The sequence below is a fragment of the Cuculus canorus genome, chromosome 1, assembly GCF_017976375.1.
Source record: "Cuculus canorus isolate bCucCan1 chromosome 1, bCucCan1.pri, whole genome shotgun sequence".
Taxonomy (NCBI): domain Eukaryota; kingdom Metazoa; phylum Chordata; class Aves; order Cuculiformes; family Cuculidae; genus Cuculus; species Cuculus canorus.
Genome location: NC_071401.1, coordinates 1,152,636 through 1,168,177, shown reverse-complemented (window position 1 = coordinate 1,168,177; position 15,542 = coordinate 1,152,636). Strand labels below are relative to the sequence as shown.

At 56.3% G+C, this 15,542-nt stretch overlaps 1 protein-coding gene across 1 annotated transcript in view; it reads left to right on the top strand.

Moving 5' to 3' along the window:
- Positions 1–15,542, top strand: part of ARAP1 (ArfGAP with RhoGAP domain, ankyrin repeat and PH domain 1) — a 113,679-nt gene that overhangs the window by 29,171 nt on the left and 68,966 nt on the right. The window contains exon 11 of the mRNA XM_054082309.1: positions 412–614. Within this exon, the coding sequence (XP_053938284.1) occupies positions 412–614 (203 nt within the window). The remainder of the gene's footprint in view (positions 1–411; positions 615–15,542) is intronic.

The following is a 15,542-nucleotide window of genomic DNA, read 5'->3' as shown; positions in this document are numbered from 1 at the left end:
CCCATTCCCTCATGGTGGGACTCAATGATCTCAGAGGTCTTCTCCAACTCAACCCATTCCCTCATGGTGGGACTCAATGATCTCAGAGGTCTTCTCCAACTCAACCCATTCCCTCATGGTGGGACTCAATGATCTCAGAGGTCTTCAACTCAACCCATTCCCTCATGGTGGGACTCAATGATCTCAGAGGTCTCCAACCCAATCCATTCCCTCATGGTGGGACTCAATGATCTCAGAGGTCTTCTCCACCTCAACCCATTCCCTCATGGTGGGACTCAATGATCTCAGAGGTCTTCTCCAACTCAACCCATTCCCTCATGGTGGGACTCAATGATCTCAGAGGTCTTCTCCAACTCAACCCATTCCCTCATGGTGGGACTCAATGACCTCAGAGGTCTCTTCCATCTCCTCCAGCTTCGTGGCCGACTCGGAGCAGGAGAAGGAGGAGTGGATGGAAGCCATGAAGGACTCCATCGCCGAAGCTCTCTCCAACTCGGAGGTGGCCGAGAAGATCTGGAGAGTGGAAGGGAACCGTTTCTGCGCCGACTGTGGATCTCCCAAACCCGAATGGGCGTCCATCAACCTCTGCGTCGTCATCTGCAGGAGATGCGCAGGTGGAGACTCTCCAGGGGTGGAAATGGGACCTCTTTGGGGTGGAGACATCTCCACAGGGTGGAAATGGGACCTCTTTGGGGGGAAATGGGACCTCTGTGGGGTGGAGACATCTCCAGGGGGTGGAAATGGGACCTCTTTGGGGGGAAATGGGACCTCTGTGGGGTGGGAAACATCTCCAGAGGGTGGAAATGGGACCTCTTTGGGGGGAATTGGGACCTCTTTGGGGGGAAATGGGACCTCTTTGGGTGGAAATGGGACATCTTTGGGGGGAAATGGGACCTCTTTGGGGGGGAAATGGGACCTCTTGGGTGGAAATGGGACCTCTGTGGGGGAAATGGGACCTCTTTGGGGGGGAAATGGGACCTCTTTGGGGGGAAATGGGACCTCTTTGGGGGTGGAAATGGGACCTCTTTGTGGTGGAAATGGGACCTCTTTGGGGGGGAAATGGGACCTCTTCAGTGGGAAATGGGACCTCTTTGGGGGTGGAAATGGGACCTCTTTGGGGGGAAATGGGACCTCTTTGGGGGTGGAAATGGGACCTCTTTGGGGGGGAAATGGGACCACTGTGGGGGGAAATGGGAACTCTTTGGGGGGGAAATGGGACCTCTTTGGGGGGAAATGGGGACCTCTTTGGGGGTGGAAATGGGACCTCTTTGGGGGGAAATGGGACCTCTTTGGGGGGAAATGGGACCTCTTTGGGGGGAAATGGGACCTCTTTGGGGGGAAATGGGACCTCTTTGGGGGGGAAATGGGACCTCTTTGGGTGGAAATGGGACCTCTTTGGAGGGGAAATGGGACCTCTTTGGGGGGAAATGGGACCTCTTTGGGGGTGGGGGAAATGGGACCTCTGTGGGGGGGAAATGGGACCTCTTTGGGGTGGAAATGGGACCTCTTGTGTGGTGGAAATGGGACCTCTTTGGGGGGGGAAATGGAACCTCTTTGGGGGGAAATGGGACCTCTTTAGGGGGGAAATGGGACCTCTTTGGGGTGGAAATGGGACCTCTTTGGGGTGGAAATGGGACCTCTTTGGGGGGAAATGGGACCTCTTTGGGGTGGAAATGGGACCTCTTTGGGGTGGAAATGGGACCTCTTTGGGGGTGGAAATGGGACCTCTTTGGGGGGGAAATGGGACCTCTTTGGGGGGAAATGGGACCTCTTTGGGGGGGAAATGGGACCTCTTTGGGGGGAAATGGGACCTCTTTGGGGGGAAATGGGACCTCTTTGGGGGGGAAATGGGACCTCTTTGGGGGAAATGGGACCTCTTTGTGTGGAAATGGGACCTCTTTGGGGTGGAAATGGGACCTCTTTGGGGGGAAATGGGACCTCTTTGGGTGGAAAATGGGACCTCTTTGGGTGGAAATGGGACCTCTTTGGGGGGAAATGGGACCTCTTTGGGGGGGGAAATGGGACCTCTTTGGGGGTGGAAATGGGACCTCTTTGGGGGGGAAATGGGACCTCTTTGGGGGTGGAAATGGGACCTCTTTGGGGGGAAATGGGACCTCTTTGGGGGGGAAATGGGACCTCTTTGGGGGTGGAAATGGGACCTCTTTGGGGGAAATGGTACCTCTTTGGGGGGAAATGGGACCTCTTTGGGGGGAAATGGGACCTCTTTGGGGTGGAAAATGGGATCTCTTTGGGGTAGAAATGGGACCTCTTTGGGGGGAAATGGGACCTCTTTGGGGGTGGAAATGGGACCTCTATTGGGGGGAAATGGGAACTCTTTGGGGGGGAAATGGGACCTCTTTGGGGGTGGAAATGGGACCTCTTTGGGGGGGAAATGGGACCTCTTTGGGGGGGAAACGGGACCTCTCTTTGAGGGGAAATGGGACCTCTTTGGGTGGAAATGGGACCTCTTTGGGGGGAAATGGGACCTCTTTGGGGGGGAAATGGGACCTCTTTGGGGGGAAATGGGACCTCTTTGGGGGGAAATGGGACCTCTTTGGGGGGAAATGGGACCCCTTTGGGGGTGGAAATGGGACCTCTTTGGGGGGGAAATGGGACCTCTTTGGGGGGAAATGGGACCTCTTTGGGGTGGAAATGGGACCTCTTTGGGGTGGAAATGGGACCTCTTTGGGGGGGAAATGGGACCTCTTTGGGGGGAAATGGGACCTCTTTAGGTGGGAAATGGGACCTCTTTGGGGGGGAAATGGGACCTCTTTGGGTGGAAATGGGACCTCTTTGGGGGGAAATGGGGACCTCTTTGGGGGGGAAATGGGACCTCTTTGGGGGGAAATGGGACCTCTTTGGGGGGGAAATGGGACCTCTTTAGGGGGGAAATGGGACCTCTTTGGGGGGGAAATGGGACCTCTTTGGGGGTGGAAATGGGACCTCTTTGGGGGGGAAATGGGACCTCTTTGGGGTGGAAATGGGACCTCTTTGGGGTGGAAATGAGACCTCTTTGGGGGTGGAATGGGACCTCTTTGGGGGGAAATGGGACCTCTTTGGGGGGGAAATGGGACCTCTTTGGGGGGAAATGGGACCTCTTTGGGGGTGGAAATGGGACCTCTTTGGGGGGAAATGGGACCTCTTTGGGGGGAAATGGGACCTCTTTGGGTGGAAATGGGACCTCTTTGGGGTGGAAATGGGACCTCTTTGGGGGGGAAATGGGACCTCTTTGGGGTGGAAATGGGACCTCTTTGGGGGGAAATGGGACCTCTTTGGGGGGGAAATGGGACCTCTTTGGGGGGGAAATGGGACCGTCTTTGGGGGGGAAATGGGACCTCTTTGGGGGTGGTGGAAATGGGACCTCTTTTGGGGGGGAAATGGGACCTCTTTGGGGTGGAAATGGGACCTCTTTGGGGGGAAATGGGACCTCTTTGGGGGGAAATGGGACCTCTTTGGGGTGGAAATGGGACCTCTTTGGGGGGGAAATGGGACCTCTTTGGGGGAAATGGGACCTCTTTGGGTGGAAATGGGACCTCTTTTGGGGTGGAAATGGGACCTCTTTGGGGGGAAATGGGACCTCTTTGGGGTGGAAATGGGACCTCTTTGGGGGGGAATGGGACCTCTTTGGGGGGAAATGGGACCTCTTTGGGGGGAAATGGGACCTCTTTGGTGGGGAAATGGGACCTCTTTGGGGGGGAAATGGGACCTCTTTGGGGGTGGTGGAAATGGGACCTCGTTGGGGGGGAAATGGGACCTCTTTGGGGTGGAAATGGGACCTCTGTGGGGGGAAATGGGACCTCTTTGGGGGGAAATGGGACCTCTTTGGGGGGGAAATGGGACCTCTGTGGGGGGAAATGGGGACCTCTTTGGGGGGAAATGGGACCTCTTTTGGGTGGAAAATGGGACCCTCTTTGGGGTGGAAATGGGACCTCTTTGGGGGTGGAAATGGGACCTCTTTGGGGGGAAATGGGACCTCTTTGGGGGGAAATGGGACCTCTTTGGGGTGGAAATGGGACCTCTGTGTGGTGGAAATGGGACCTCTTTGGGGGGGGAAATGGAACCTCTTTGGGGGGAAATGGGACCTCTTTGGGGTGGAAATGGGACCTCTGTGTGGTGGAAATGGACCTCTTTGGGGGGGAAATGGAACCTCTTTGGCTGGAAATGGGACCTCTTTGGGGGTGGAAATGGGACCTCTTTAGGGGGGAAATGGGACCTCTTTGGGGTGGAAATGGGACCTCTTAGGGGGTGGAAATGGGACCTCTTTGGGGGGAAATGGGACCTCTTTGGGGGTGGAAATGGGACCCCTCTTTGGGGGGTGGAAATGGGACCTCTTTGGGGGGGAAATGGGACCTCTTTGGGGGGGAAATGGGACCTCTTTGGGGGGGAAATGGGACCTCTTTGGGGGGAAATGGGACCTCTTTGGGGGGGAAATGGGACCTCTTTGGGGGGAAATGGGACCTCTTTGGGGGGGAAATGGGACCTCTTTGGGAGGAAATGGGACCTCTTTGAGGCGGAAATGGGACCTCTTTGGGGGCAAATGGGACCTCTTTGTGTGGAAATGGGACCTCTTTGGGGGGAAATGGGACCTCTTTGGGGGTGGAAATGGGACCTCTTTGGGGTGGAAATGGGACCTCTTTGGGGGGGAAATGGGACCTCTTTGGGGGGAAATGGGGACCTCTTTGGGGGGGGAAATGGGACCTCTTTGGGGGAAATGGAACTCTTTGGGTGGAAATGGGACCTCTTTGGGGTGGAAATGGGACCTCTTTGGGGGAAATGGGACCTCTTTGGGTGGAAATGGGACCTCTTTGGGTGGAAATGGGACCTCTTTGGGGGAAATGGGACCTCTTTGGGGGGGAAATGGGACCTCTTTGGGGGGGAAATGGGACCTCTTTGGGGGTGGAAATGGGACCTCTTTGGGGGGGAAATGGGACCTCTTTGGGGGTGGAAATGGGACCTCTTTGGGGGGAAATGGGACCTCTTTGGGGGGAAATGGGACCTCTTTGGGGGGGAAATGGGACCTCTTTAGGTGGGAAATGGGACCTCTTTGGGGGGAAATGGGACCTCTTTGGGGGGGAAATGGGACCTCTTTAGGGGGGAAATGGGACCTCTTTGGGGGGGAAATGGGACCTCTTTGGGGTGAAATGGGACCTCTTTGGGGGGGGAAATGGGACCTCTTTGGGGTGGAAATGGGACCTCTTTGGGGGGGAAATGGGACCTCTTTGGGGTGGAAATGGGACCTCTTTGGGGGGAAATGGGACCTCTTTGGGGGGGAAATGGGACCTCTTTGGGGGGGAAATGGGACCTCTTTGGGGGGGAAATGGGACCTCTTTGGGGGGGAAATGGGACCTCTTTGGGGGGAAATGGGACCTCTATTGGGGTGGAAATGGGACCTCTTTGGGGTGGAAATGGGACCTCTTTGGGGGAAATGGGACCTCTTTGGGGGGGAAATGGGACCTCTTTGGGGGGAAATGGGACCTCTTTGGGGGGAAATGGGACCTCTTTGGGGTGGAAATGGGACCTCTTTGGGGGTGGAAATTGGACCTCTTTGGGTGGGAAATGGGACCTCTTTGGGGTGGAAATGGGACCTCTTTGGGGGGGAAATGGGACCTCTTTGGGGGGAAATGGGACCTCTTTGGGGTTAAATGGGACCTCTTTGGGGGGGAAATGGGACCTCTTTGGGGGTGGAAATGGGACCTCTTTGGGGGGAAATGGGACCTCTTTGGGGGTGGAAATGGGACCTCTTTGGGGTGGAAATGGGACCTCTTTGGGGGGAAATGGGACCTCTTTGGGGGGGGAAATGGGACCTCTTTGGGGGGGAAATGGGACCTCTTTGGGGGGAAATGGGACCTCTTTGGGGGGAAATGGGACCTCTTTGGGGGGGAAATGGGACCTCTTTGGGGGTGGAAATGGGACCTCTTTGGGGGTGGAAATGGGACCTCTTTGGGTGGAAATGGGACCTCTTTTGGGGGGGAAATGGGACCTCTGTGGGGGGAAATGGGACCTCTTTGTGGGGGAAATGGGGACCTCTTTGGGGTGGAAATGGACGTCTTTGGGGGGGAAATGGGACCTCTTTAGGGGGGAAATGGGACCTCTTTGGGGGGAAATGGGACCTCTTTGGGGGGGAAATGGGACCTCTTTGGGGGGGAAATGGGACCTCTTTGGGGGGAAATGGGACCTCTTTGGGGGGAAATGGGACCTCTTTGGGGGGGAAATGGGACCTCTGTGGGGGGAAATGGGACCTCTTTGGGGGTGGAAATGGGACCTCTTTGGGGGTGGAAATGGGACGTCTTTGGGGGGGAAATGGGACCTCTTTGGGGTGGAAATGGGACCTCTGTGGGGGGGAAATGGGACCTCTGTGGGGGTGGAAATGGGACCTCTTTGGGGGGAAATGGGACCTCTTTGGGGGGGAAATGGGACCTCTTTGGGGTGGAAATGGGACCTCTTTGGGGGTGGAAATGGGACCTCTTTGGGGGTGGAAATGGGACCTCTTTGGGGGGGAAATGGGACCTCTTTGGGGGTGGAAATGGGACCTTTTTGGGGGGGAAATGGGTCCTCTTTGGGGGGAAATGGGACCTCTTTGGGGTGGAAATGGGACCTCTTTGGGTGGAAATGGGACCTCTTTGGGGGGAAATGGGACCTCTTTGGGGGGGAAATGGGACCTCTTGGGGTGGAAATGGGACCTCTTTGGGTGGAAATGGGACGTCTTTGGGGGGAAATGGGACCTCTTTGGGGGTGGAAATGGGACCTCTTTGGGGGGGAAATGGGACCTCTTTGGGGGGAAATGGGATCTCTTTGGGGTGGAAATGGGACCTCTGTGGGGGGGAAATGGGACCTCTGTGGGGGTGGAAATGGGACCTCTTTGGGGGAAATGGGACCTCTTTGGGGGGAAATGGGACCTCTTTGGGGTGGAAATGGGACCTCTTTGGGGGTGGAAATGGGACCTCTTTGGGGGTGGAAATGGGACCTCTTTGGGGGGGAAATGGGACCTCTTTGGGGGTGGAAATGGGACCTTTTTGGGGGGGGAAATGGGTCCTCTTTGGGGGGAAATGGGACCTCTTTGGGGTGGAAATGGGACCTCTTTGGGTGGAAATGGGACCTCTTTGGGGGGAAATGGGACCTCTTTGGGGGGGAAATGGGACCTCTTTGGGGTGGAAATGGGACCTCTTTGGGTGGAAATGGGACGTCTTTGGGGGGAAATGGGACCTCTTTGGGGGTGGAAATGGGACCTCTTTGGGGGGGAAATGGGACCTCTTTGGGGGGAAATGGGATCTCTTTGGGGTGGAAATGGGACCTCTTTGGGGTGGAAATGGGACCTCTTTGGGGGGAAATGGGACCTTCTTTGGGGGGGAAATGGGACCTCTTTGGGGGGGAAATGGGACCTCTTTGGGGGGAAATGGGACCTCTTTGGGTGGGAAATGGAACTCTTTGGGGGGAAATGGGACCTCTTTGGGGTGGAAATGGGACCTCTTTGGGTGGAAATGGGACCTCTTTGGGGTGGAAATGGGACCTCTTTGGGGGGAAATGGGACCTCTGTGGGGGGAAATGGGACCCCTTTGGGGGTGGAAATGAGACCTCTTTGGGGGGGGAAATGGGACCTCTTTGGAGGGGAAATGGGACCTCTTTGGGGGGGAAATGGGACCTCTTTGGGGGAAATGGGACCTCTTTGGGGTGGAAATGGGACCTCTTTGGGGGAAATGGGACCTCTTTGGGTGGAAATGGGACCTCTTTAGGGGGAAATGGGACCTCTTTGGGGGGGAAATGGGACCTCTTTGGGGGGGAAATGGGACCTCTTTGGGGGGGAAAATGGGACCTCTTTGGGGGTGGAAATGGGACCTCTTTGGGGGGGAAATGGGACCTCTTTGGGGGGGAAATGGGACCTCTTTGGGGGGGAAATGGGACCTCTTTGGGAGGAAATGGGATCTCTTTGGGGGGAAATGGGACCTCTGTGGGGGGAAATGGGACCTCTTTGGGGGGAAATGGGACCTCTTTGGGGGGAAATGGGACCTCTTTGGAGGGGAAATGGGACCTCTTTGGGGGGAAATGGGACCTCTTTGGGGGTGGAAATGGGACCTCTTTGGGGGAAATGGGATCTCTTTGGGGGGAAATGGGACCTCTTTGGGGGGGAAATGGGACCTCTTTAGGGGTGGAAATGGGACCTCTTTGGGGGTGGAAATGGGACCTCTTTGGGGGGGAAATGGGACCTCTTTGGGGTGGAAATGGGACCTCTTTGGGGGGAAATGGGACCTCTTTGGGGGGAAATGGGACCTCTTTGGGGGTGGAAATGGGACCTCTTTGGGGGGGAAATGGACCTCTTTGGGGGGAAATGGGACCTCTTTGGGTGGAAATGGACCTCTTGGGTGGAAATGGGACCTCTTTGGGGGGGAAATGGGACCTCTTTGGGGTGGAAATGGGACCTCTTTGGGGGGAAATGGGACCTCTTTGGGGGGAAATGGGACCTCTTTGGGGGGAAATGGGACCACTTTGGTGGGGAAATGGGACCTCTTTGGGGGGGAAATGGGACCTCTTTGGGGGTGGTGGAAATGGGACCTCTTTGGGGGGGAAATGGGACCTCTTTGGGGTGGAAATGGGACCTCTTTGGGGGGAAATGGGACCTCTTTGGGGGGAAATGGGACCTCTTTGGGGGGGAAATGGGACCTCTGTGGGGGGAAATGGGACCTCTTTGGGGGGAAATGGGACCTCTGTGGGGGGAAATGGGACCTCTGTGGGGGGAAATGGGACCTCTTTGGGTGGAAAATGGGACCTCTTTGGGGTGGAAATGGGACCTCTTTGGGGGTGGAAATGGGACCTCTTTGGGGGGAAATGGGACCTCTTTGGGGGGAAATGGGACCTCTTTGGGGTGGAAATGGGACCTCTGTGTGGTGGAAATGGGACCTCTTTGGGGGGGGAAATGGAAACCTCTTTGGGGGGAAATGGGACCTCTTTGGGGTGGAAATGGGACCTCTGTGTGGTGGAAATGGGACCTCTGTGGGGGGAAAATGGAACCTCTTTGGCTGGAAATGGGACCTCTTTGGGGGTGGAAATGGGACCTCTTTAGGGGGGAAATGGGACCTCTTTGGGGTGGAAATGGGACCTCTTAGGGGGTGGAAATGGGACCTCTTTGGGGGAATGGGACCTCTTTGGGGTGGAAATGGGACCCCTCTTTGGGGGTGGAAATGGGACCTCTTTGGGGGGGAAATGGGACCTCTTTGGGGTGGGAAATGGGACCTCTTTGGGGGGGAAATGGGACCTCTTTGGGGGGAAATGGGACCTCTTTGGGGGGGAAATGGGACCTCTTTGGGGGGAAATGGGACCTCTTTGGGGGGAAATGGGACCTCTTTGGGGGGAAATGGGACCTCTTTGGGAGGAAATGGGACCTCTTTGAGGCGGAAATGGGACCTCTTTGGGGGCAAATGGGACCTCTTTGTGTGGAAATGGGACCTCTTTGGGGGTGAAATGGGACCTCTTTGGGGGTGGAATGGGACCTCTTTGGGGTGGGAAATGGGACCTCTTTGGGGGGGAAATGGGACCTCTTTGGGGGGAAATGGGACCTCTTTGGGGGGGAAATGGGGACCTCTTTGGGGGAAATGGGAACTCTTTGGGTGGAAAATGGGACCTATTTGGGGTGGGAACATGGGACCTCTTTGGGGGGAAATGGGACCTCTTTGGGTGGAAATGGGGACCTCTTTGGGTGGAAATGGGACCTCTTTGGGGGGAAATGGGACCTCTTTGGGGGGGAAATGGGACCTCTTTGGGGGGGAAATGGGACCTCTTTGGGGGTGGAAATGGGACCTCTTTGGGGGGGAAATGGGACCTCTTTTGGGGGTGGGAATGGGACCTCTTTGGGGGGAAATGGGACCTCTTTGGGGGGAAATGGGACCTCTTTGGGGGGGAAATGGGACCTCTTTAGGTGGGAAATGGGACCTCTTTGGGGGGAAATGGGACACTCTTTGGGGGGGAAATGGGCCCTCTTAGGGGGGAAATGGGACCTCTTTGGGGGGGAAATGGGACCTCTTTGGGGGTGGAAATGGGACCTCTTTGGGGGGGGAAATGGGACCTCTTTGGGGTGGAAATGGGACCTCTTTGGGGTGGAAATGAGACCTCTTTGGGGGTGGAAATGGGACCTCTTTGGGGGAAATGGGACCTCTTTGGGGGGGAAATGGGACCTCTTTGGGGGGAAATGGGACCTCTTTGGGGGTGGAAAATGGGACCTCTTTGGGGGGGGAAAATGGGACCTCCTTTTGGGGGGAAATGGGACCTCTTTGGGTGGAAATGGGACCTCTTTGGGGTGGAAATGGGACCTCTTTGGGGGGGAAATGGGACCTGCTTTGGGGGGGAAATGGGACCTCTTTGGGGTGGAAATGGGACCTCTTTGGGGGGAAATGGGACCTCTTTGGGGGAAATGGGGACCTCTTTGGGGGGGAAATGGGACCTCTTTGGGGGGAAATGGGACCTCTTTGGGGGGGAAATGGGACCTCTGTGGGGGGAAAATGGGACCTCTTTGGGGGGGGAAATGGGACCTCTTTGGGGGGAAATGGGACCTCTTTGGGGGGAAATGGGACCTCTTGGGGTGGAAATGGGACCTCTTTGGGGTGGAAATGGACCTCTTTGGGGGGAAATGGGACCTCTTTGGGGGGGAAATGGGACCTCTTTGGGGGGAAATGGGACCTTCTTTGGGGGGAAATGGGACCTCTTTGGGGTGGAAATGGGACCTCTTTGGGGGTGGAAATTGGACCTCTTTGGGTGGAAATGGGACCTCTTTGGGGTGGAAATGGGACCTCTTTGGTGGGGGAAATGGGACCTCTTTGGGGGGGAAATGGGACCTCTTTGGGGTTGAAATGGGACCGTCTTTGGGGGGAAATGGGACCCTCTTGGGGGTGGAAATGGGACCTCTTTGGGGGGAAATGGGACCCTCTTTGGGGGTGGAAATGGGACCTCTTTGGGGGGAAATGGGACCTCTTTGGGGGGAAATGGGACCTCTTTGGGGTGGAAATGGGACCTCTTTGGGGGGGAAATGGGACTCCTTTGGGGGGAAATGGGACCTCTTTGGGGGGAAATGGACCTCTTTGGGGGAAATGGGACCTCTTTGGGGTGGAAATGGGACCTCTTTGGGGGGGAAATGGGACTCTTGGGGGTGGAAATGGGACCTCTTTGGGGTGGAAATGGGACCATCTTTGGGGGGAAATGGGACCTCTTTTGGGGGGGAAATGAGACCTCTGTGGGGGGAAATGGGACCTCTTTGTGGGGGAAATGGGACCTCTTTGGGGGTGGAAATGGGACGTCTTTGGGGGGAAATGGGACCTCTTTAGGGGGGAAATGGGACCTCTTTGGGGGGAAATGGGACCTCTTTGGGGGGGAAATGGGACCTCTTTGGGGGGGGGAAATGGGACCTCTTTGGGGGGGAAATGGGACCTCTTTGGGGGGAAATGGGACCTCTTTGGGGGGGAAATGGGACCTCTTTGGGGGGAAATGGGACCTCTGTGGGGGGAAATGGGACCTCTTTGGGGGTGGAAATGGGACCTCTTGGGGTGGAAATGGGACCTCTTTGGGGGGAAATGGGACCTCTGTGGGGTGGAAATGGGACCTCTGTGGGGGGGAAATGGGACCTCTGTGGGGGTGGAAATGGGACCTCTTTGGGGGGAAATGGGACCTCTTTGGGGGGAAATGGGACCTCTTTGGGGTGGAAATGGGGACCTCTTTGGGGGTGGAAATGGGACCTCTTGGGGTGGAAATGGGACCTCTTTGGGGGGAAATGGGACCTCTTTGGGGGTGGAAATGGGGACCTTTTTGGGGGGGAAATGGGTCCTCTTTGGGGGGAAATGGGACCTCTTTGGGGTGGAAATGGGACCTCTTTGGGTGGAAATGGGAACCTCTTTGGGGGAAATGGGACCTCTTTGGTGGGGAAATGGGACCTCTTTGGGGTGGAAATGGGACCTCTTTGGGTGGAAATGGGACGTCTTTGGGGGAAATGGGACCTCTTTGGGGTGGAAATGGGACCTCTTTGGGGGGGAAATGGGACCTCTTTGGGTGGGAAATGGGATCTCTTTGGGGTGGAAATGGGACCTCTGTGGGGGGGAAATGGACCTCTGTGGGGGGTGGAAATGGGACCTCGTTGGGGGGAAATGGGACCTCTTTGGGGGGGAAATGGGACTCTTTGGGGTGGAAATGGGACCTCTTTGGGGGTGGAATGGGACCCTCTTTGGGGTGGAAATGGGACCCTCTTTGGGGGGGAAATGGGACCTCTTGGGGGTGGAAATGGGACCTTTTTTGGGGGGAAATGGGTCCTCTTTGGGGGAAATGGTGACCTCTTTGGGGGTGGAAATGGGACCTCTTTGGGTGGAAATGGGACCTCTTTGGGGGGAAATGGGACCTCTTTGGGGGGGAAATGGGGACCTCTTGGGGGTGGAAATGGACCTCTTTGGGTGGAAATGGGAACGTCTTGGGGGGAAATGGACCTCTTGGGGGGGAAATGGGACCTCTTTGGGGGGGAAATGGGACCTCTTGGGGGGAAATGGGATCTCTTTGGGTTGGAAATGGGACCTCTTTGGGGTGGAAATGGGACCTCTTTGGGGGGAAATGGGACCTCTTTGGGGGGGAAATGGAACTCTTTGGGGGGGAAATGGGACCTCTTGGGGGGAAATGGGACCTCTTTGGGTGGGAAAATGGACCTCTTTGGGGGAATTGGGACTCTTTGGTGGTGGAAATGGGACCTCTTTGGGGTGGAAATGGGACCTCTTTGGGTGGAAATGGGACCTCTTTGGGGGGAAAGGGACCTCTGTGGGGGGAAATGGGACCCCTTGTGGGGGTGGAAATGAGACCTCTTTGGGGGGGAAATGGGACCTCTTTGGGGGAAATGGGACCTCTTTGGGGGAAATGGGACCCTCTTTGGGGAAATGGGACCTCTTTGGGGGGGAAATGGGACCTCTTGGGGGAAATGGGACCTCTTTGGGTGGAAATGGGACCTCTTTAGGGGGAAATGGGACCTCTTTGGGGGGGAAATGGGACCTCTTTGGGGGGGAAATGGGACCATCTTTGGGGGGGAAATGGGACCTCTTTTGGGGGTGGAAATGGGACCTCTTTGGGGGGAAATGGGACCTCTTTGGGGGGAAATGGGACCTCTTTTGGGGGGGAAATGGACCTTCTTTGGGGGGGAAATGGGATCTCTTTGGGGGGAAAATGGACCTTCTGTGGGGGAAATGGGACCTCTTTGGGGGGAAATGGACCTCTTTGGGGGGAAATGGGACCTCTTGGAGGGGAATGGGACCTCTTTGGGGGGAAATGGGACCTCTTTGGGGGGTGGAAATGGGACCTCTTTGGGGGGAAATGGGATCTCTTTGGGGGGGAATTGGGGACCTCTTTGGGGGGGAAATGGGGACCTCTTTAGGGGTGGAAATGGGACCTCTTTGGGGGTGGAAATGGGACCTCTTTGGGGGGGAAATGGGACCTCTTTGGGGTGGAAATGGGACCTCTTTGGGGGGAAATGGGACCTCTTTGGGGCGAAGAATGGGACCTCTTTGGGGTGGAAATGGGACCATCTTGGGGGGGAAATGGGACCTCTTTGGGGGAAATGGGACTCTTTGGGTGGAAATGGACCTCTTTGGGTGGAAATGGGACCTCTTTGGGGGGAAATGGGACCTCTTTGGGGTGGAAATGGGACCTCTTTGGGGGAAATGGGACCTCTTTGGGGGAAATGGGACCTCTTTGGGGGGAAATGGACCTCTTTGGTGGGGAAATGGGACCTCTTTGGGGGGGAAATGGGACCTCTTTGGGGGTGGTGGAAATGGGACCTCTTTGGGGGGGAAATGGGACCTCTTTGGGGTGGAAATGGGACCTCTTGTGGGGGGAAATGGGACCTCTTTGGGGGGAAATGGGACCTCTTTGGGGGGGAAATGGGACCTCTGTGGGGGGAAATGGGACCTCTTGGGGGAAATGGGTGTAAATGGGACCTCTTTGGGGGGAAATGGGACCTCTTTGGGTGGAAAATGGGACCTCTTTGGGGTGGAAATGGGACCTCTTTGGGGGTGGAAATGGGACCTCTTTGGGGGAAATGGACCTCTTTGGGGGGAAATGGGACCTCTTTGGGGTGGAAATGGGACCTCTTGTGTGGGGAAATGGGACCTCTTTGGGGGGGGAAATGGACCTCTTTGGGGGGAAATGGGACCTCTTTGGGGGGAAATGGGACTCTTGTGGGTGGAAATGGGACCTCTTTGGGGGGAAATGGAACCTCTTTGGGGGGAAATGGGACCTCTTTGGGGGGGAAATGGGACCTCTTTGGGGGAAATGGGACCTCTTTGGGGTGGAAATGGGACCTCTTAGGGGGGAAATGGGACCTCTTTGGGGGGAAATGGGACCTCTTTGGGGGGAAATGGGACCTCTTTGGGGGAAATGGGACTCTTTTGGGGGAAATGGGACCTCTTTGGGGGGAAATGGGACCTCTTTGGGGGGAAATGGGACCTCTTTGGGGGGAAATGGGACCTCTTTGGGGGGAAATGGGACCTCTTTGGGGGGAAATGGGACCTCTTTGGGGGGAAATGGGACCTCTTTGGGAGGAAATGGACCTCTTTGAGGCGGAAATGGGACCTCTTTGGGGGCAAATGGGACCTCTTTGTGTGGAAATGGGACCTCTTTGGGGGAAATGGGACCTCTTTGGGGTGGAAATGGGACCTCTTTGGGGTGGAAATGGGACCTCTTTGGGGGGAAATGGGACCTCTTTGGGGGAAATGGGACCTCTTTGGGGGAAATGGGACCTCTTTGGGGGGAAATGGACTCTTTGGGTGGAAATGGGACCTCTTTGGGGTGGAAATGGGACCTCTTTGGGGGGAAATGGGACCTCTTTGGTGGAAATGGGACCTCTTTGGGTGGAAATGGGACCTCTTTGGGGGGAAATGGGACCTCTTTGGGGGGGAAATGGGACCTCTTTGGGTGGAAATGGGACCTCTTTGGGGTGGAAATGGGACTCTTTGGGGGGAAATGGGACCTCTTGGGGGGGAAATGGGACCTCTTTGGGGGGAAATGGGACCTCTTTGGGGGGAAATGGGACCTCTTTGGGGGGAAATGGGACCTCTTTGGGGGAAATGGGACCTCTTTTGGGGGGAAATGGGACGTCTTTGGGGGGAAATGGGACCTCTTTGGGGTGGAAATGGGACCTCTGTGGGGGGAAATGGGACCTCTTTGGTGGAAATGGGACCTCTGTGGGGGGGAAATGGGACCTCTGTGGGGGTGAAATGGGACCTCTTTGGGGGGAAATGGGACCTCTTTGGGGGGGAAATGGGACCTCTTTGGGGTGGAAATGGGACCTCTTTGGGGGGGAAATGGGACCTCTTTGGGGGGGAAATGGGACCTCTTTGGGGGGGAAATGGGACCTCGTTGGGGGGAAATGGGACCTTTTGGGGGGGAAATGGGACCTCTTTGGGGGAAATGGGACCTCTTTGGGGTGGAAATGGGACCTCTTTGGGTGGAAATGGGACGTCTTTGGGGGGAAATGGGACCTCTTTGGGGGGAAATGGGACCTCTTTGGGGGAAATGGGACCTCTTTGGGGGAAATG